This window comes from Rhincodon typus, chromosome 11 (genome assembly GCF_021869965.1).
Source record: "Rhincodon typus isolate 14 chromosome 11, sRhiTyp1.1, whole genome shotgun sequence".
NCBI lineage: Eukaryota > Metazoa > Chordata > Chondrichthyes > Orectolobiformes > Rhincodontidae > Rhincodon > Rhincodon typus.
The window spans coordinates 62,088,060-62,110,274 of record NC_063342.1 but is presented as its reverse complement, the minus strand read 5'-3'; the positions used below and the strand labels follow the sequence as shown (position 1 = coordinate 62,110,274).

At 42.6% G+C, this 22,215-nt stretch overlaps 1 protein-coding gene across 1 annotated transcript in view; it reads right to left on the bottom strand.

Annotated features, from left to right (window-relative positions):
- map3k15 (mitogen-activated protein kinase kinase kinase 15) overlaps nt 1–21,963 on the bottom strand; it is a 127,550-nt gene extending 105,587 nt beyond the window's left edge. Inside the window, exon 1 of the mRNA XM_048602720.1 lies at nt 21,615–21,963. Coding sequence (XP_048458677.1) covers nt 21,615–21,963 — 349 coding nt within the window. The remainder of the gene's footprint in view (nt 1–21,614) is intronic.
- Between the last annotated feature and the right edge of the window lie 252 nt (nt 21,964–22,215).

Genomic DNA, 22,215 nt, shown 5'->3' with positions numbered 1-22,215 from the left:
CAGAGAGCGCGAGAGGGACAGAGAGAGAGGGACAGAGAGCGCGAGAGACAGAGACAGAGAGAGACAGAGACAGAGACAGAGACAGAGAGAGAGAGAGACAGAGAGAGAGAGAGACAGTGGCAATGACAGGAAGCTATGCTTTTAACAGAGTCATCCACCACAGATGGAGGAGCTAAACGGAGTCACCAAGACCCTGTGCCACAGGAGACTGCAATTCTCCACACAGACAGTCCCTACCATCTTTGCTACTGTTGCTGTAGACACTGCACCTTGCAGTACTGGCTGTCATGGTGACTGTGGCCTTCAACACCTTCATTTCAAGCAGAGCTTGATGGTGCCTGGATTCCAGTTCCTCACACCAGTCACTGACACCCTCCTTGCCAGAGTTAAAGCAGAGAGACAAGCTCACAGAGACTGAAACCATCCGATTTCACTTCCATCGCTGAATTCGGATGCAGGGCATCACTGACCACACCAGGTAACAGGTAAACAGGTGACTGTCAAGTAAGATCTATCCACAGGAAGGAGTTCCACTACCTCAACAGTCTATTGGTTTACAACCACAATACATTGCAAGTTTCTTCAATATATGTGTGGCCACTTTCCCAGAAACTGCCCCGACTCCTTCGTCCTTTTCCAGATGGGCTGCAACTGATCTTCACTCCAACTCCTACAGTGCATGGGTCGATCATAAGTGACCAGAGAAACCCCTTGGTTGCATAGGCTACAGTGGGAGCCCCATACACAGGCACAGGATGATATCCAATGCCACCTACTCAACAGGGTGGCCATTGAGCAGGTCAACAGTCTCCTGAAGAGGTTATCCAGTGCCTGGACCATGAGGTAGTGCACTCCAATATCCCCTGGCAAGGGTCTCGTACATTGTGGAGGTCAGCTGCACCTTCATTACATGGTCTTCCTGAGAAAACCTTTTTGAATGTCATCAGGGGGGTCCCTCGAAGACGAGGATGACTCATTTCCACTCTCAGACTGAGTCCGTGGTCGATTGTACAGATAGATACGGCTTCCACAGGCTCTGTTACACTTGGGGCAGGTGGTGGTCACGGATGGGGCATTGGTGTGGCAGCATGCTCCTTTCACTGTTTACACCCGGCTTACATTTTTTCCTGATGGCAAGTCTCAAGGTGTTTGGCACCTTCCCAGATGTCCCTCCTCCATTTTGGACGGTCTTGGGCCAGTGATTCCCAGGTGACCATGGGGATACTGCACTTTGCCAGGTGAGGCCTTGACAGTATCACTGAAGCGCTTTCTCCGTCCACCCGGCACTCGCCTGTCGTTTCAAAGCTGGGAGTAGAGCACTTGCATGGGGATTCTCGTGTCAGTCATGCAGACGACTTGCCCAGCCCATTGTTGCTGATCAAGGGTGGTCAGTGCCTCGCTGCCGGGGATATTGGCCTGGTCAAGGATGCAGGTGTTTGTGTGTCTTACTTCCCAGCGGATTAGCAGGATCTTGTGCAGGCACCATTGGTGGTACTGCTGTCATGCCTTGAGGTGTCTGCTGTAGACAGCCCACGTCTCAGCGCTATATAGGAGGGCAGGAAACACCACAGTTTTGTAAACCATGACCTTGGTGTCGCGTCTGATGTTGTTGTTCTTGAACACCCTTTTCCTCAGGTGGCTGAAGACTGCTAGCACACTAGAGGCAGTGCTGGATCTCTTCATCAATAACTGCTTTGGCTGACAGGACTCTTCCAAGGTATTGGAGGTGGCCAGTGTTCTCTAAGGCCTCCTCGTGGCCCTTGATGATCAGGGGTTTGCTCCACAATGGCAGGCCAGGTTGATGAAGAAACTTGGTCTTGCAGATTGTGGGTGAGACCCATGCTCTCATGCGCCTCTGTAAAGGTGCTCACGATGGTCTGGAGTATGTCCTCGGATTTTGCACATACACAAGCATCATGTGCGTACTGCAGCTCGATGACACTGGTTGGGTTGACTTTGGTTTTGGCTTGAAGGCTGCAGAGGTGGAATAATTTTGAAGATAATGAATGCCTGGAAAGAGACAGGACATCCCAGGGTGTGAGAGAGGAAGAGGATCAGGAGGTGGAGGGAGATGATGTTGAACAGATAGCTGCACAATGAGGTGACTTCCACCTGCCAGCCTCCAGGAAGAGAGCTTCCCTCACTGTCTCCAGCATTAGACCCAGGTTGGCATGTTCTCCCTGTCCTTCGTTCGACAGACGCTCTCATGTGGCATCTGGGTTTTATCTGGTGAAATGGAAGGCTTTGGCACAATCAACAGATCTCTCCCTCCAGAAAACCAGCAGCCTCAGTAATGGGTTACTTAAATGTTTAACACTTACTTCAGTTAGCTCACAGGACCCCTCCCCCTCCCCCTCCCCCCTTAAAAGAATGGCTGTAAGTGACGAGAAGCTATCTTTATACCTAGTGTGGACTTGCCCACGTGAAAGTCTAAGTTTTTTAAAAATGCTTTTTCCCCTAAAAGGGGGATTTCTCACTGAACAAAAAATAAATCCAGCACCTACTTCTCAGCTCTGTGGTGGAAGTGGAGTCTTTGACCAGGACTAACTTGTCTGCTATGGGGAAAGTGATTGTGCATGAGGCTGAATTGGAGAACACTCTTTCAGAATGCCAACACAAGAATGAGGAACTGAACGGCCTCTTTCAGTGCTGCAAGATTCAATGTAGATGCCACATTCATGCCGTCTGCCCTTAACCAGCTCCCTCACACCCAATCATGGCAGTATTACGTGTATCCCAGTATCATAGCAACAGCAATCTGCTACATATCAAAATAGCGGATGATCAGCAAGCTGTTTAGGAGATACTTCAAAATGCAAAATGAAGAACAAACACTTATATGCAACAAATGCTAGCCACTTAAAGTGACGACCGCAGTAGTTGAGTAATTCGAGTAAAGTACCCAGGTGGATTTAAAGTGAAATTGGCCCAAAGACCTGGAACAGAAGCACAAATAGTGTTCCCTCTTCTTAAGTTGAGACCAGTTTACACTCTGGTACAGCCACACAATTGGCTAACACATCATTCACAAGTCAAACAGAACGGTCACACATTCCATTCACAGGATCTCCACAAACCTCGGGACCAAGACTCACGAAATTAGAGTGGACTGGCAATTCCAGAGGATGCTGTGTGGGGGAGAACCCAATAGTAAGTAATGGAGACAAAGGGTACAATGTAGAGACTCTTCCAATCTTAATGGCAGAAACACATTTAAATCAATACAGTGCTCTTCCTACAATGGAAGAGTACCAGGCTGCAGCACTGAATGGGCATACAGCAGAAACCTAAAGAACTGCGGATGCTGTAAATCAGTAACCAAAATAGAAGTTGCTGGAAAAGCTCAGCAGGTCTAGCAGCATCTGTGGAGAGAAAATCACAGTTTACGTTTCGGGTCCAGTTACCATTCCTCAGAACTGATGGTGGCTGGGAAAACGTCAGTTTACGTGCAGAAAATAGGGAGAGGGATGGGGTAGGGATTAAACGATAGGATAGAGCCGGAAGAGAGAGAAGAGCAATTGGATAGGCAAAGGAATTGATAACTATCTGGCGAGGAGGGTGAATAGCTGTTAATAGGGATTGTTAGTGACTAACAATAGGTAGCGTGTAATGGCAGACTATATGATAACAAGGCCTGGTGTGTGAGGTAGGGGGCTAGGACATGGGAGAGTTTAGGCCCTAAAATTATTGAACTCTATATTAAATCCGGAGGGCTGCAGGCTCCCCAAGTGGAAAATGAGGTGTTGTTCTTCTAGCTTACATTGAGCTTCGCTGGAACACTGCAGCAAGCCAGAGACAGAGATGTTGGCCAAGGAACAGGGTGGTGTGTTAAAGTGGCAGACAACAGGTAGCTCAGGGTCTTTTTTGTGAGCAACCTGGAGACTTACACACAAATACTGCAGATACTGGAAATCTGAAACAAAGATGGGCAACACTGGAGAAACTCAGCAGATCTGGCAGCATCTGTGGAGAGAGAAAACCTTAATGTTTCTGTCTGGTATGACTTCTATCCGGAATATTGAAGAACAGTCATTCCAGATTCTGCTTCTCTCTCCACAGATGCTGCCAGACCTGCTGAGTTTCTCCAGCATTCTCTGTGCTTATTTTTTGGAGGCTACAGCTGGATGTGCAAATGAACAGTTTCCAGCAGTCAGCGTGAGGGTGAGAGTTTCTGGTCAAGAGTTGGAGGTCAGGGTAGTCCTCCGGTCATCTTTAAAAGATAGGGCAAACCTTTGGAGGGTAGCCAGGGAAGCCTAAAGTTTCCTTTCAAGGTGAATTCCTCCCCTCTCACGGCTACATGAAATTCTGAACTAAAACACGGCATTTATCACTGGGCCAGAATTCAGCTCCTGACAATGAAGCCACTGCTGTATTGGGAGGGAGGGGTTAGGTCAGGAAAGCTGACATTACCCGAAAAATTGCATATCCATTCCAGACAACATCATCGGATCTAAATGGTTTTTTTTTTTAAAAAAAAGTGTCCTGCTCAACACAACAAATTAACTTCAGGATGCAGTGGGGCATGGAGCAGGTTCAGCATGTGACTAAGATTATTTTAGGCGTACTCCCATTCAGTTTCAGTCAGGTGGGAAGAGTAGAAACAAAGGCCCAGATTTTTTTTGTGGCAACATTATCAGGGAATAGCATTTCCACAAAGCAATCTTATTTTACCACAGCAATATAGTCACAGTTTAAACAGAGCCTAAAGACTGAGTGTAGGTCTATGGGAGCCAATGAACAATAGCACAAAAGCTCCAGGAGTTAAACTTGTTAACTATGTGGAGTGGGGTCCCAGCAAGGATGCTGTGGACTCTGCTAAGATTCCCAGCAACAGCCATATAAATGGAGATGGACACCTAAGGTGTGAATATGGTACATGCCAAACATTTCTGGCAATCAAAATAACGAGGATAGGGAAAGAACAACTGCTTCTGGTCAAGTTATGGACCCTGACCAATGTAAAGTAACTATGCATGAGGTTTCTGCAGGGAAGGTAGTCATAATATAAATCCTCATCACTGCTGATTGTATTGTACAATACAATCTGGCAGGTTTTCTGGCACCATCACCTTTCCTGATCGGGATCTAACAGGACCACCTGGTCTAGGGTGCTTGAGGTAAACCACTTGATAGTCTAACAAGAGACCCTTAAACAAGATGGAGTTTACTGCATGACAGCAACTAGGTACCAGTTATACTGATGCGATAGACATTGTTGCAGAGACTACGAGGAGGACCCAGATGGTAGGTCTTACTCCTTCGCAATCCCAAGTTGTTCTCCCACCAAGCCTGTGTGACATTTTCATAGTGGGTACTGCTTAAGGCATTAACACTTTCAGACCTTTATACCCATATACAATAAAAGGGGTTTGTAGACTAACCAGAATGCCAAAGAGGAGACCAATGTTGTTAACAGTGCTCCACAAAGTACAAATCAATCCAGAACAAAATGGCAAATCTTAGAGAACCTACCAAAGTTAAAAGTGTTGTGTACCAGGTAGCATATTTACACAAAACATTGTCTATCAAGCTGTTTCACATTCACTGCAGATGCTGCCAACTCATGTTTATATTGACCATCTAGGCTCCAATACAGCACACATCCAATCAGTCGTTTGCACAGGTTTTTCACACAGCACCTTATTGTAGCGCAAACAGGCCGCAATTTCTGACACACGGTGGTCTGCAAATTCAGCGCAGGTCTGATACTACATGCATCTCCTCTACTTTTGTCTAGTCACAATCTTTTTGTCAGGTAAAAGCGTCAGAGGTATTGAGAAAAGGTGGCAATTAAGAGTCAACCTAAACGTCATTCATGGTCTATAGAGGGTTAACAGACCCAAGGGGTCAATTGACCTATTGCTGTCCCTATATTTTTAATCTAGTAAAAGAGTGTAAAATTTACTTCTCTGCTGGTGGGACAAAATGGTACAAAATACTCATAGCAGATGCAAAATGAAGTGAGTGGTCAATTTTAACTGTCCATGGTGGACTTAGGAGAAAGAAAAGCCTGGGGCCCCACCCAAAGCTAGGCTTACTAACGTCTTGCTGGGAGTCATTTCTATTTTGAAGGGGGTGAAACTGGGTAGGACACCATCAGACACCCCACCTGAGTTTCAACTCCAGAGTAACTAATTCCCTGCTCAGACCAGCTTTACCTCTCTGGTGTCTTTTCCTCTTCTTATGGGACCACACAAAGGCAGGAGTAAAGGCCACTACCATTTTACAGTTTTTTCCGGTTGAGACTGCCTGTTAATTATTTACTGCAGTAAAGAAAAAGGCTCATTGGTAAGAGTTAAGCAGTTATAAATTTGACAAACATTTTATTTCCTTGGAATACCATATCTGAATCAAATCTCTATTCCATTTTTTTTAAAACAAAATTTTGCAGCTGAATGTTCTAACATAATTAACCCAAAATTCATCTAATTAATCCAAAGTATAGGGTGGCACAGTGGCTCAGCGGTTAGCACTGCTGCCTCACAGCACCAGGGACACAGGTTCATTCCATCCTCGAGTGGCTGTCTGTGTGGAGTTTGCACATTCTCCCCGTGTCTGCGTGGGTTTCCTCTGGGTGCTCCTGTTTCTTCCCACAGTCCAAAGACGTGCAGGTTAGGAGGATTGGCAATCCTTAATTGCCCATAGTGTCCAGGGATGTGCAAGCCAGGTGGAGTAGCCATGGGAAATGCAGGGTTACAGGGATGGGGTGGGATGCACTTCGGAGGGTTGGTGCAAACTCAATGGGCCGAATGGCCTGTTTCTACACTGTAGGAATTCTATGATTCTTTCTGCTGTCCCTTGTTCTGACGGACACAGAATGAAAAATTTCAGATGGAAGAGCAAAGCTACCTTGGTGCATTTGAGAATATAAACCATTTGGAAAATGATACAAAGTTTTCAAGTGTCATAGCTGAAGATGCGAATGTCTCATTTTCTCAGGAACTCATGCACTAGGTGATTCATTTTTTAACCATTCCGATCGAATGATTTACAGCATTCAGTTAGTGTTGTGCCCATTCCCTCAAAAGGAAATGGTCTGACTACAAACAGAGCAAAAGTAACTTTGGAGAGAGAAACTCTCTCATAGCTCTGGGAAAGGAAATGCTTGTGACCTTGAGAAAGGGTGGCTGTGCCTTTGGAAAAGAAAACAACAGAAACCCTGGAGGCAGAAATGCAAGCAACTCTGTAAACTTAGGAGGTAATTTCACCACTATGGAAAAACCCTGAAAGACAGTAGCTTTCGACAAGGCAGACCTGATCTGAGAATGGAACATGTTCGCCATGATATTTGAAATGATACAAAAACAGTAAACACACATATAACACAAAGACCCCAGTTGTGTAGTTAAGCAACTGCAGTCAACAAATGAAGAAGCAATATGAAGCTAAAAGGAAAAGCTTACACTAGTGAGTCAGGAAGAGCTAGTCCAGTGGACTGGAAAATCTGTGAAAAGTAACAAAGAGTCACAAAGAAAGTAGTTAAGAATTCTAATAAGGATTATGAACAAAAAAAAAACCTGTAAAGCTAAGAGTAAACATTTTCTTACTATAAGAAAATAATGAAGAAAATAGGGCGATCAAAGACATATGCAGGCAAGGGTATATTGGATTATAAGAAAATGACAGACTTATTAATTGAATATGGTGCCTTGTCAGTTTACAGAAAGGAAACAATACCAGGGAACTCAAAAAATAAGTCAAGGGAGGGACTTAGCAATTTAATAATTTTACACAATTGCAAGAGAATTAATAGGGCTTATAATAGTCAAATCTCTAAGGTCTGATGGTTTTCATTCAAAATTAATAAATTATAGATACGTTAGCAATATAAGAACGTGTTCTGAAAGAGTCATATTGGACTCAAAATGTTAACTCTACATCTCTCTCCAAAGATGCTGCCTAACCTGCTGAGTTTCTCCAGTATTTTCTGTTCTTCCTTTAGATTTCCAATATCTTCAAGTATTTTGCATTTTATAATAAAATTGGAAACAGGAGAACGTCATAAGGCCTCTCCAGCCTGAAGAGCATAGCTCAAGTTTTATATTAATTTATATTAAATAAATTTTGCCATCATTCTCAATCCCTGTATCCCTTGATTTGCTTGGTTCCTAAAAAATCTATTGACTTTACTACCGAATATACCAATCAATTGAGCACTTTCATGTCTCTTGTGTAGACAATTCTAAGGATTCATAACACTCTGACTGAAGAAATTTCATCTCATCTCATTTCTCAATGGCCAACCCCTTATACAATAATTGCAGCCTTGTGCTGTAGACTCTCCAACCAAGGGGAAATAGTCTCTCAGCATTAAGCTTGTCGACTCTTCTAAAAATATTACATTTTTCACTGAGACCACCTTTCATTCTGCTAAGCTCTGAACATAATACATAGTCTACTCAATATCTCCTCAGAGGATTGCCCTGAGAGAACATTTATTGCATCCCCTCCAAGTTATCCTTCCTTGGGTAAAGTGACAAACTCCTATTAGGATGTCAACAATGCACTACATAATTGTCATAAGACTTCCTTACTTAACCCTGAAACTCCCTTGGAATAAAGGCCTGCACATTATTTGTCTTTCTAATTGTTTGCTGTATTTACAAAGGTAGCTTTTGGTGATTCAGGAACAAGGACACCAATTCCCTCGGAGTTGAAACATTTAATATGCAAATACATTTTAGCAGTACCTGTCACCTGGTCCAAGCAAAGCAATTTCCAAGAACCTTTTGGGTCTCATTTTCCCATTGAGCCCGAAGCAGAAAATATATCCTGCTGTACATACAGATTTCCACCTGATATTTGAGGTTCCATACAATGGTTAATTATTACTGAAAACAGAAACATGCTGCCAAATCTTTTTGTCTTGCACTCATTAGGACAAACTCAAGAATGTCAAATTTACAATTTAGAATACTAGATGTAGGATGCTAATTGATTGGATGTCAACTCCAATTGGCTGAGGCAGTGTAATGAAAAAGCAAATAGGAACATATACCCAAGCTTCCTGGTTGTTCAAAAAAGGTACACGGCCTGAACATATTCCTTTTGTTTGCAGAGAAGGTCCTTGTGTATGAATGAGGTTCCAAGATTGGACAGCACCTGCTTAACAAACCTGAATTCAACAGTCAGTTGAGCTCATAAGATGGTCATTTGTACTTGCTGGAAGCAACATCCACTCTCACATAGAAAACTGGAACACAGGTAGTTCTGCTACTACATGTGTTTCGTCAATGTGAATTGGCTATAACATGATTGACAAATTAGTGAGCACTTTTTGGATAAAGCAAGCTTTCTGCTGTACAGGTATAGCGATCTTCTGTAGTGTGATCTTCTGTAGCACGATCGCACAGGAATGCAAGTATCGCATTATACTAGAACTACCTGTACTTTCTTTATAGTGAGAACCTAACAGTTTGAAGAAGGAAAGGGATTTATGTGTCTATGTACAGGTTATTAAATCTGAGCAAGCAGTACAAAGTAACAATTGAAAAGGTAACAAAACATTGACTTTCATCTCAAGGTCATTGCAGTACAAAAGTAAGACAGTAATGTTTCAATCGTACAGAGTCTTAATCAAACCTCATCTGCAAGCAGTTTTGGACTCAGCACCTCAGTAAAGATGCTCTGGGTTTGGTGGTGGTACAACTGACAATCACCAGAATTAAATATCAGCTTTTAAAGGATTAAATCATGAGTTTAGAAGGTTGAGGGCAACTCAATTGTCATATTTAAAATCATAAATGACTCTCAGAGATTGAAAATCCAATTTTATGATCGAGAAAATCCAGAGCAAAGAATCATAGGGTGTAATGTTTGGCCCCACAGCATCTGCACTCTCACCACCACAAGTGCAGTTTTGGTCTCAAAATGGCACATACACCACACACACATGCTTCTGGTGTGGTGGGGGCATTACTGAGAGATTTAGGAGTGTGTGCTGGAAGTATGCAGGTCATGGTGTCAGTGAACATTTAATGCTGACTTGAACACTCCTACCAATTCTCTCACTTAATTTAACACAACTGAACAAGAATTCAGCAACAGGAAAGATCCGCCAACAACGCTATTTAAAATGTATTGTCAGTTGTGATGATTTACACCTGTTTTGTCTGAATTTTTTTAAAAAAAATTCATTCAAGGGATGTGGGTATCACTGGCTAGGTCATCATTTATTGCCTATTCTTCATGAGCTGAGGGTAGTTAACTGTCAACCATGTTGCCATTGGTCTGGAGTCACACGCAAGCCAGACCAGATAATGAGGGTAGTTTCCTTCCCTAAGGGACAGTAACGAACCAGATAGATTTTTCCTGACAATCATCAACATGGACTCTTGATTCCAGACATTCACCGAATTCAAATTTCACCATCTGTTACAGCAGGATTTGAATCCAGGACCCCAGAACATCACCCAGATCTCTGGATTAACAGCCTAGTGCTAACACCACTGGGCCATCACTTCACCATAAATTGGTGGAAGTACGGAGTTTTCTAGGGCTTTTGCAAATGAAAACATTAAGGAGCAGCGTAGCATGTAGTGAAGGCTTTAAGTCTAACAGTTCTGTTAAGACCACTTACTCCCAGAAAATAATGCAACAATTTCCACTCCCCCAACAACCTCCCCCCCACCTGCCCCCCCCACAAACGTAACGGCAACATGAAAGGGGGAATCAGCAACAGCAACATGAAGTGCCAGCTGCTAATGGCAGGAGGAGAGGAGGGGGGCGGCCAAGAAACTCCATGGGATCTTTTATCCACCCAGAGTCATCACTAACTTTCTCTAAATTCAGTCTTTGCAAAGAGCAGGGCATGTGATGTTTGCATTTTTAGAATTTAATGAAATCTGCCATGTCTTGTAGGCAGACTTGGAATTTCAGAGCTGGGCAAGGATGACAGTAATTGTGTGAAGGTCATGAATATCTCGACGTAGAGATCCTTCCAGGATACAGCTGCTGACCGCTTGATAATTTCACAGTTTCTGTCCCCTGCTGTATTTGAAAGATGACAGATGTTCTTCAGTTGGTAAGTACATTGTGATAGCGCTGGTTAGAGAGAAGCAGTAGAGTGTGCTGGTGTCCTCTGGTGCAAGTGTGCTGCCAGAGATGCCCTGCAAATGCTACATGTAAATTCAGAGATAAGTCAGAGAGACTTTAAAAATAAAGGTCAGGAATAGGCCATGTAAACCCTCACATCTGCTTTGTCATTCATTAAGATCATGTCCGATCTATTCCTGGCTTCAATTTCATTTTACAGCCTGTTCCCCACAACCCTAGATTCCCCAATAGTTCAAAATGCTGTCAATCTCAGCTTTGACTTACTACAACAAAAGATTCCACTGAAGAAGTTTATGCCCTGCCTGTACTGAAAGGAACTGATGTGGGTTAATTATGTGTTGTGTTTACTGACACACATTTTCTGAAGTTCACCCAAAATCTCCAAAGTAAAAATAGGCCATTTCACAGCAAAAGTAAGAAACACTGTTTCACACAAAGGGTAGTAGTTCTTATGATCACAGCCAACCTTTTCTAACAGTGTGTAAAAAAATACTGACAGGACATAAAGGCAAAAGATAGAGGATTATCACACTCACTTGCAATTCTCTGACGCAGTTACCAAAGTAGCTTCCAAGGTGGAGGTCATTAAATAGCGATTAGGTGCTGGAACACAGGCTGATTTTTCCTTGCTCTAACTAAAACTAAAAGTTACATGCCTGTTAACCAGAATGAAAGTAACTATCTCAGCAAAGGGCGAGTGCTCATGAGAATTAGAGATTGTAATTACAATCTGGTTATGAGAGACGTTATGGGTACGACGTTTGCATTATTTAGTGATCTCTGTATAATGCAAAATGAAGTTTTTGCAGATCATTTTTGGTTCAGTGACAATATTCCTCAACATTACATCCAGACAAACAAGATGAAGGCAACAATTGATTAGATATTAAATTGATGAAACTGCTTAAAAATTGGGAACGCAACTACATTTTGTGAAGTTACTATTGAACTGTTATTGGACTGTTTTAAGCACTGCCATATCAGTCTTAATTAAATGTACTTAACTATGTAATATAATAATAATGTGATACATAGCTCATATAAGCTGAGATGATTTCAGGTCCTGCTCTTCTGTCTGTGCTAATAATGCCTACTGTATTTCTCGATAATCAGAACTGGACACAACAGTCATGGTGCAACTGAACCATAACACAAAGCTTCAACATTCCTCTGCACTGTCACTCTGTATTGGTTGGAAATATTATGCACTGTGTCTGAGCTCTCTTTTGACTTTATCTTCAGCTATTTTGACAGCATTCATGTGTTACACTTTATTGCTTCTTCTGGGCAATAATTCATACCTGTCAATGCTAAATTTATTTGCACTTTCTTCACTTCCAACGTTCTTTTTCCAAATTATATTTATTTAATGTGTTCAGGCGATGTGTACATCATCAGCTAAGCAGGCATTCATTGTTCATCATTATCACTCCTTATGAAGGTGATGTTGAGCCCCCTTCTTGAATCACTGAAGGAGTTAGGATGGAATTTCCAAGATTTTGACTCAGCAACAGTGAAGGAGCACCAATAACTTTTCAAGTCAAGGTGGTGCAGTACTTAGAGGGGAATGTGCAGGCGGTGGTGCCCTGTTTATCTATTGCCCTTGTCCTTCTAGGTTGAGGTCATAGTTTCAGAAATGCTGTTACAGGAGCCTCAGTGAATTGATGCAGAAGGAGTGAATTTTTAAGGCGGTGGATGAGGTGTTGGTCAAATAGGCTATTTTGTCTTGGATGATATTGAGCTTTTTGGATCATCGGAGCTGCATTCATCCAAGCAAATGTAGAATATTCCATTAGACTTACATATTGATGATTGATAGGGCCTGGGAGCTGAGGGTCAGGAGGTAAATTACTAGCCACAGAATTCCAACTTCTGACTTGGTCTCATAGCCACAGTATTTATATGAATTCAATATGGGTGGTGCAGTTACATTGATGATTGATGATCCTTAAGGATGTTGATAGTTGGGGATTCAATGATTGTAATGTCTTTGAATGTCAAAAGGAGATGGTTAGATTTTCTCATGTTGGAAATGAAGCAAATATTACTTGTCACTTCACATCCCATTTGGTAATTGCTGAGTTGGCTTCAATTCTAATTAGACTCCTAACATGGTATCATCTGTAGATATATTCTTCAGATTACATCTGTACTCAATAGCGTCACGGGTTATTTGCTTTGTGTCTTACTTTGTTGTTCCACTGTCAATCAATATGTCCTTATAATCAAGGAGATGAGGATGAGATATTGTGAAAGACACAGGTAAAAAAAAACAGCTTTCAAAACTAAAAACAGAAAGAACAATGCTCTCAGCATATGTTCTGTAGTTAGAAATTTTGATAAAAACTTTTCAATGATGCTGTGCAAAATGAGGTAAGAAGATGCAAAACCAGTAGTAGCTCATCTTTACTATATGCAAACATAAGGACATAATTTAATAATTTAATAACCCAACAAAAGCCATAGTGAAACAAGCAAGCAAATTTCGGATAGGGAGTTCCACACAGCGATTTAATTTTCCTCCTTCATATTAACCACTCCAAATACCACCATGCAAATGATTGTCAATCTTTCTATCCAGATTGACAATGTTAAAGGTGCAGAATTTGGCTCTGTAGCCCTATATTTCAATGCTAGGAACACCTAGCAAAGCTATGTCCGTAATACACATATGTATATCTAATGTAGCTCATGCTAGATTACATTTAAGGTGGAGTATGTCAGACGTATGCTTAGTAAGTAACTTGTGGCACCAGTAATGTCAAGCACGACCACAACACTCCAGTTAATACCGTCTCCTAAAACAGGCATAGCTGAAGGTACATTCAGCAGCAGGAAAAACATCCCACTGTGCTATTTACAAGAATTTTTGGAGAATCATACATTACAGAAGGAGGCCATTTGATCCCATCCTGTCTGTTCCGGCTTCCAAAAGTGCTACCCAACTAGTCCCACTCTCCAGCCCTATCTCTGTCACCCTCTTACTTCATCTCTTTCAAAATGTATATTCAGCTCTTTTTAGAAACTTCCCATGGAATCCACTGTGACCACCACGCTCCCAGGCAGCGCATTCCAAATCCTAACAATGCTCTGAGTAACGAAGTTTCTCCTCATTTCATGCCTAGATCTCTTGCTGTCAATCTTAAAATTGTTACCCTAGTTACTGATATATCAACTTGTGGAAACAGAACATCCCTGTCAAAATTGTTCATAATATCGTACACCTCAATAAAAGGTTACTTCAATCTTCTCGGCACCAAAGAGAATCATCCCAACTCTCTCACCTTTTCTTGTATCTAAAATCCTTCTTTCCTGGATTTGTGTTCATAAATCTTCCTTTGCACTGTCTCCGGGACTTTAACATCCTTCTTTAAATAAGGTGCCTAGAGCTGAACACAATATTCCGTATGTGGTCAGACCAATGATTTGTAGAGGTGTAGCATCAATTTCCTGCTTTTATACTTGGTGTCTCTATTTATAAATCCTAGAAGCTTCTTAACAACTGTTTCAACTTGCCTGGCCACCTTAATTATGCCTTTGAACCCTGAAGTCCCTCTGCTCCTGTACGTACCTCAAAGTTGTACCATTGAGCCTGTATTGTCTCTGTGTTTCTTCTACCACGATGCATTACTTCACATTTCTCTGCATTGAACCTCATCTGCAAGGTGTCTGCCCATTGGCCAAATTGTCAACGTCACCCTCACGATTCGCTGTTCTCTCTAGCTTAGTGTCATCTGCAAATTGTTCACATGAATCAGGAAAAAAAGCAATTGTCCCAATACCGATCCCTGGGGAACACTACTTTCAACTTGCCTCCAGTTTGCGAAATCTCATCTGGACCTACCTTCTGTTTGCTTTCTTTTAGCCGACTTCTAATCCATGCTGCCAAGGACCCATCATTCCAAAACATGTCTAATTTGTGAATGAACCTGCCATGTGGCACTGTATCTAATGCTTTATGAGCATCCCAAAATACAACATCCACAGCACTACCCTCATCCACGGCCTGTGTCATCTTGTAAAACCTCAGTCAAAATTTGTCAGACATGACATGGAGATTCATTGAGTCGTCATAGGAGTCATACAGACCCTTCGGTCCAACCAGTCCATGCCAAACATAATCACAAACTAAACTGGTCCCACCTGCCTGCCCTTGGCCTATATCCCTCCAAACCTTTCATAAATCCATCCAAATGTCTTTTAAATATTTTAATTGTACCCACATCCACCACTTCATCAGGAAGTTCATTCCACGTGCAACATGCCCTTGACAAAGCCATGTTCACTGTCTAGTATTTTTCCTCGAAATGTCTATTTATCTTATCCCGTATTGTCAGGCTTTCCACTATTGATGTCAAGCTGGCAGGTCCGTAGTTTCTTGTGTTATAATTTGCCCTTTTCTTAAACAACTGCATCACATTTGCAATCAGTAGGACAACTCCTGTGTTCAGAGAAGCCTGGAAAATATCTGTCAATAGCTCCACAATTTGCCCCCTTACCTCTTTCAGCAATCTAGGATGCATCTACCTGGAGTGGTGCCAGCCTGTTTCGTACCTCTTCTTTATCTATCACTATACTGCTCAGATGGCCTAGTGGTATTATCACTGGACTGTTAATCCAGCAACCCAGAAAATGTTCTGAGAACCTAGGTTCAAAGCTTGCCACAGCCGATGGTGAAACTTGAATTCAATAAAATTATGGTGTTAAGAGTCTCATGATGGCCATGAATCCAATGTCAATTGTCAAGGAAAAACCCATCTCATTCACTAATGCCCTTTAGGGAAGGAAACTGCCATCCTTACCTGGTCTGGCCTACATGTAACTCCAGACCAACAGCAATGTGGTCGACTCTTAACTACCCTCTGGGCATTTAGGAATGGACAATAAATGCTGGCCTAGCCAGTGACGACCTCATCCTGTGAATGAATAAAACAATAAGTTGCTCAACACCCACATTTTCAACCAGGCCATTACCAAATTAGAAAATGATAAAAACAAAAGAAAATATTCATTTATTACATCTGCCATAACTTTTGCTTCAGTAAACTGCCTACCCTGCTTGATACTCATGTCCCATCCTTCACTAATCTTCACTATTAATGTGTGTGAAGGACATTTTATTATTTGTTTCAGCACAGCCTGCCATCCTTTCCTCATGCTTCCTCTTAACATTCCTTATCCTAGTCTTAGCCTCTCTCCTGCATTTGAGATACTCTTCCCAATTTCTACTGCCATCATTATTCTGATATGCATCATATGCCTTCTCTCTCGTTCTTATTTTCTCATCAATATCCTTAGACATCCAGAGCACTAACTCTACATACCCAGTATTTATTTCTCATGAATATGTACCTAGATTGCACCCTATTCATCTCTCTTTTGAAACTCTCCCATTTTTTAATCCACTGTTTTATCCACCAAATTGAGTTTCCAATCAACCAGTTCAATTTTTAGATCCCCTTTTCCACTCTGGGATCGGAATCCTTGACTGATTTTCATTCTTTTCCAATTTAATATTGAACCTTATTGTATTTTGATCCCTATTTTCCAAATGCTCCCTTACTCCAACATTCTCTATTAGTCTGCCTCATCTCCTAGGATAGACCCAACACAGCTCCCTCCCTGCTAGAACTGGAAATGTTCTGTTCCAGAAAATTCTCCTGCACATATTGCAGGAATTTCTCCCTTTCCATGCACCACACTTGACCTTTCTCACCAGTCTATCCCAGGGTAATTGAAATCACCAATTATCATTACCCGACTTGTCCTGCAGACTTCCGTAATCTGGCAATGAACGCTTTCTGCTACTTCCTCCCCACTATTTGAAGATCTATAATAAATACACATGTTGACCGCTCCCTTCTTGTTTCTCACCTCCAATATTATAAACGTTAATTCAGGAACTGCGTCTCATTCAAGTGCTATGATACCATCTTCGAACAAGACTGCTGCATCTCCTCGCTTTTTAACCACCTTGTTTCTACTAAAAGCCTTATAACCCAAAATGTTAAATATCCTATCCTGTTCTGGCTTGAGCCACATTTTCATCAGTGCTACTATATCATATCCTCCTAGAGCAATTTCAGCTTCTAGTTCCCCAATTTTGTTCACTGTACTTCATGCGTTTTGATACATTCAATTTAACCATTCTCTCTCTCTCTTGCCCATTGGAAGGCAACCACTTCTTTGTTCACTATCAACATCCAAGGCTTCCCTCACTTCCTTTTCCCTGTTCCCAATCTTCCCATTTTAGCCCTCACGAATACTTCCAAAACTAGGCTCATTGGTCAACCCATTCCCCTACCCTACAAGTTTAAATCCCCCTCCACCATACTAGTTTAAATCCACCTCAACTACACTATTTACTCTCTCGGCCAGGAAATTAGTTCTATTGCTGTTTAGATGAAGCCCATCTCTTCTGAACAGCTTTCTCCTTTATTAATTCATTAATTAAATGAACTAAATTAACTAAGTTAATTAAATTAACTAAATGAATTTGAAGAAGTCTAAAGGGAGTGATATGGCATGTGTGGAAGATCTTGCCTCTAACTTCAATAGTTCTGCTCAGACCATTTGCTTGTAGTTTTGGGTGCCACAGTTTCCATATACTTTGTGCTGTAGCATGACAGAGAATAAATTGAGGCTGTGTAGGAGGGCAAGAGGAGGGGGCTCTCAGTAGGAGGCCATATTCAACCAAGTTCTTCAAGCAGAATTGCTCTTGTTCCAATCTCAACAAAGGAACAATTACTAAACGCGTTACTGACTGCAATTTCCTATCAATTGCAGGCACACTGCAGCCTCAGAGCAATGGGTGAGTGCGGCACTGCTAGTGAACGTTGTCATGAACATCCCGGTATCAGGATCCTGACAGGTTGGGCCAGGTGATCTATCCAACATTGCAAATATCTCCCAATGTGCAGTTGTTACAACTCACTAGGGTAATATGCGTTCTCCAAGTGCTTGCATTCTTATGCCTTTGCTTGTTCTAAGTGCTTCCATGTAACGGCACCTCAATTTTTGTAGCAGGGCTGATGGAAGATTGGTCACTTTCAGCTAGCAAAACTACAGAGGACTTTGCAGATCAACTCTGATCAGATCTTGGTCTAACTAACACAGCTTCAGTCTGGAGTATTTCAGATTGACTGGAAGCAGTCTGGACTGGCAACTTGACAGGCATTAACAAGGGCACTAGTACAGCAGCAGTGATAGGAGCATAAATGTTGTCTTCCTGACAGAATAAGCTTTATCTTTGAGTGGTATGGATTAACTTTAACTGATGTCAGCATCACAAAACTTTGGATGTTTTGCTACCACGTACAACCACTCATCAGGTTATTAGTGTTGGTTGCATACACCTATCTTACACATCAGCAGGCAGGACAAAGTTTGCATGCTGTTTATTACAGAAGCAACAGCTATGGGTTACTCAAACATTGTAATACATGCACCCAGATTCCAGTCCTTTCCACCTTAATCGCCGAAATGTTTTTAAATCAAAGCATCCATGAGAATAAAGGATAACGCTACTAATATTGGACCAGGGTTTTTCATTGATCTGTTCTAACTCAACATTTTGTGTTCAGAGTAGATAGAGATGGCACAGTGGCTCAGTGGTTAGCACTGCTGCCTCACAGCACCTGAGACCAGGGTTCGATTTCACCCTCAGGCAACTGTCTGTGTGGAGTTTGCACATTGTCTCTGTCTGCGTGGGTTTCCTCCGGGTGCTCTGGTTTCCTCCCACAGTCCAAAGATGTGCAGGCTAGGTGGATTAGCCATGCTAAATTGCCCACAGTGTTCAGGGATGTACATTAGGTGGGTTATAGGAGGATGGGTCGGTGGGGGGGGGGAAAGAGGGGAATGCTCTGTTGGTCAGTGTGGACTTGTTGGGCCGAAGGGCCTGTTTCCACACTGTAGGGATTCTATGAGATGGTGGTAAGGTGATGAGCCCAGCTGCCTTCCAAGCAGTTGACCAGCATTCAATTTCCAGCCAACCGAATGGCTATTTGTTTAGTGCTCTGTCGCAGATCAGATGTGAATTCAGTCACTTTCAACACAGTCAGGATGTAAGGTTATAAAGAATCAATATGCAGAGGTTGGAGCAAAAGACAGAAGTACGCAACAGTTGTGTTACCAATCTGAGAATTAGCAACTTCCTATTTAACTGCTTGTGACTGACAAATACATAGTGACTCCAGGCACCTAATGCCATCAAATGATTTTCTTCATTCTAATGCCATAGTACACATTGTATCAATCTTCTGATACTTTACGCTGTAAATAGGGAGGTAGGAATCCTGTGGCTAACAATTCACCCATTGCACGATTAAGACACCCACAGCAAATCATACCATTTGTCATCTGCATACTTCCGTAATTTCTGTATCTTGACAGATATAGTTCCTGCTAAGAGTGTTTGAAAAATTTAGGAATAGGTTTAGTTGTATGCAAAATTGAAACAAATTGACAAAACATCAGTCAAGATGCAAGACTTCTATCAATGGAAGTGCCTACTAGAACCTCTGCACCTCCCTCTTACAATTTTCTTTCCATTAGGTCCAAAGCCATTGTAATTTGATTCATGTACTGCACCAGTTTGTATATTAGATGAGCTCTTAGGCCACTTCAGACTAGCTCAAAGCCCAGACCCAAATGCCAACTATCGCTGAAACAAAACGAGCATTTTGAAATACAATCACCTCTCGGTATGTCACTGGAGTAATTTGGAAGAAAAGAGACCCAAACCTATTGAGTTCTTGCTGGATGGAAAGTAATTTTGCAAGCTAAAGTATAACAATGTTGACATATTTCCTTTGGATCTATGTTTGAACAGCGAGTGCACAGAATTCAACATCTAACAGAGCTTTTCAAGTTTTATACAAACATATACATAAACGTTTGAATTTTGAGCAGGAGTAGACCATTTTCCCTCTTGAGCCTTCTGCCATTTGATAAGATCACAGCTTGATATGCAAGATGTAGGCTGTGGTGTGTACTTTCCAGTCAATCCCTTATACAGTTGGGTCTTTTGTCATTCAAGAAGCTATCTAACTCAGCCTTAAAAATATGACCCTCAGAGAAACAAATTCTCCTCATCTTCATCTTAAATGGGTGATCCTTTATAGCTGCAGGTGGCGTGCGAGGTGTAATAGGAATTGCAAAATCACAAGTTCAATTACACTTCTTTAAGAAGAACCTCGAGTACGTGCAGAAATTCATTACCAAAGTAGCTTGTACCCAAGACCCAGGATGGGCACAACTTGGCAGAGAGTGCATTCCAAGCTTCTCTGAACCTCTGCAGTCCGTAGTGCAAGAGATGGATAGAAAAGGGTGAGATCTAACCATGGGAGACCAGAAAAGCCTTCTAGTCAACTCCGAGAAGGCGACTGGACCAGGTATCCATGCAACGAGCAGGGTAGTGTCAAGGACATGGATACAGTGCTGGAAGAGATTTAATGATGTTACAAGAATGGTCGAGATGAGTGAATGCATCTTCAATTAGCAGTTGCAACAAGTGTATTACTAATATTGCACATTATTCAATGCTCCATACCCACATTACATACCTACCAACAATCTCCACCAACAACAGTCAATATCACACATTCACAGCTGTGTCAGCTCCTCCCCACACATGGTAATGTTCACAGCCACACAGTGTGTTTAGACCCCCAGCTAATCAACCATGACAATCATGTCTCCTACACAGATTGTGCCAAGTGCACTGGCACACTTCAATTTCACTTACACATAATCTGAGATCACCTCAGCGAGGACGAGGGGCCGTCATGTGGGGATAGGCACAGCCTCACACCAATGTAGAAGATGGTACCCACCATCACTGAAGGGACCTCAAATTAGGCCACACAGTCAGTGATGGGACCAAATGTATTCAAAGCATTGGTTTGCTCATCTCCTTCTCACAACCTGAAGCAACAGTTAACTGTTGGACAGAATTCTCAGAATAAGGACATTTCCATCAACACCACCAACCCCCACCATTCCGCAGTAAGGGATTTCTTAATAAAAACCAAAAGAACTGCGGATGCTGTAAATCAGGAACAAAAACAAAGTTGCTGGAAAAGCTCAGCAGGTCTGGCAGCATCTGTGGAGGAGAAAACAGAGTTAACATTTCGGGTCCGGTGACCCTTCCTCAGTTCTTCCTCAGCCTTTCCAGCAACTTTGTTTTTGTTCCAAAGGGATTTCTGGCCAGGCAGGGTCTTGGTTTAACATCCCAACTTCAATAGGTCACTAGAGGGCATGCTGCACTCCCTTACCACTGCACTGCTGTGTCAGAACAGATTTTTGAATTCAAGTGTCTGGAGTGAGACTTGAACCGACAACCTCAAGTGCAAACATTCCTGTGGGTTTTTGTAGTAAAAATAGTTAACAATAATTGCATATTTGCTTTTAAGAAAAAAAAGTGTTGACAAATACTTTTGTTTCCCAAAAAAAAAGTTGTTCAGTAGCTTGGATGGGTTTTCAGTGTAAGAGTGATGAAGAAATATTACTTTTATCAAAAAAAATGCAATCACCATCCCGTCCCAGACACACATACATACCTGCATTGTAAAAGGAGTCAAGGACTGGGGTCTCCCCGAAGTCCAACTTGCCGAAAGGGAGGTTGAGCAGCTCGGTATCCCGGCTCTTGCAGGCTCTGGCCAGGCACTGCAGCGCTCCCCACTCGGGGCTATTCAGCTTGGCGGTCTCATCGAGCACACAGACAGCCCTGGGGCACCGCTGCGACCGGGGCACCGCCGAGATTACCGAGCACTCTTCCGAGCCGCCGGCAGCCCACTGCTGCCGCCGCCTCTGGCCCAGCCTGCTCCCAGCCTGCTGCTCCCCCCAGCAGGACGGTGACCCCTGGGCCAGCTCAGCACACAGGGACCGGGACGAACAGCTCTTCTTCATCCCTTTCCCTTCCACAACTCGGACACTGGCTTGTCCCACTGTACTCACTGCACACTGAACTGTACTGTTCGGTGTGGACAGAGAGAGAGAGAAACAAAAGGGTTGGGTGAGCACTCGCTTCTTCTTCGAAGTCACCCAGTCACAGAGACAGAGCTCCGGCAGTTTGAACAGTCAATGTGACGAGAAGCATTAAGAACAGAAGTGAGCTCAGCTCTCAGTCCCCTTTAGGGAACAGGTTGGGTTCAACACACC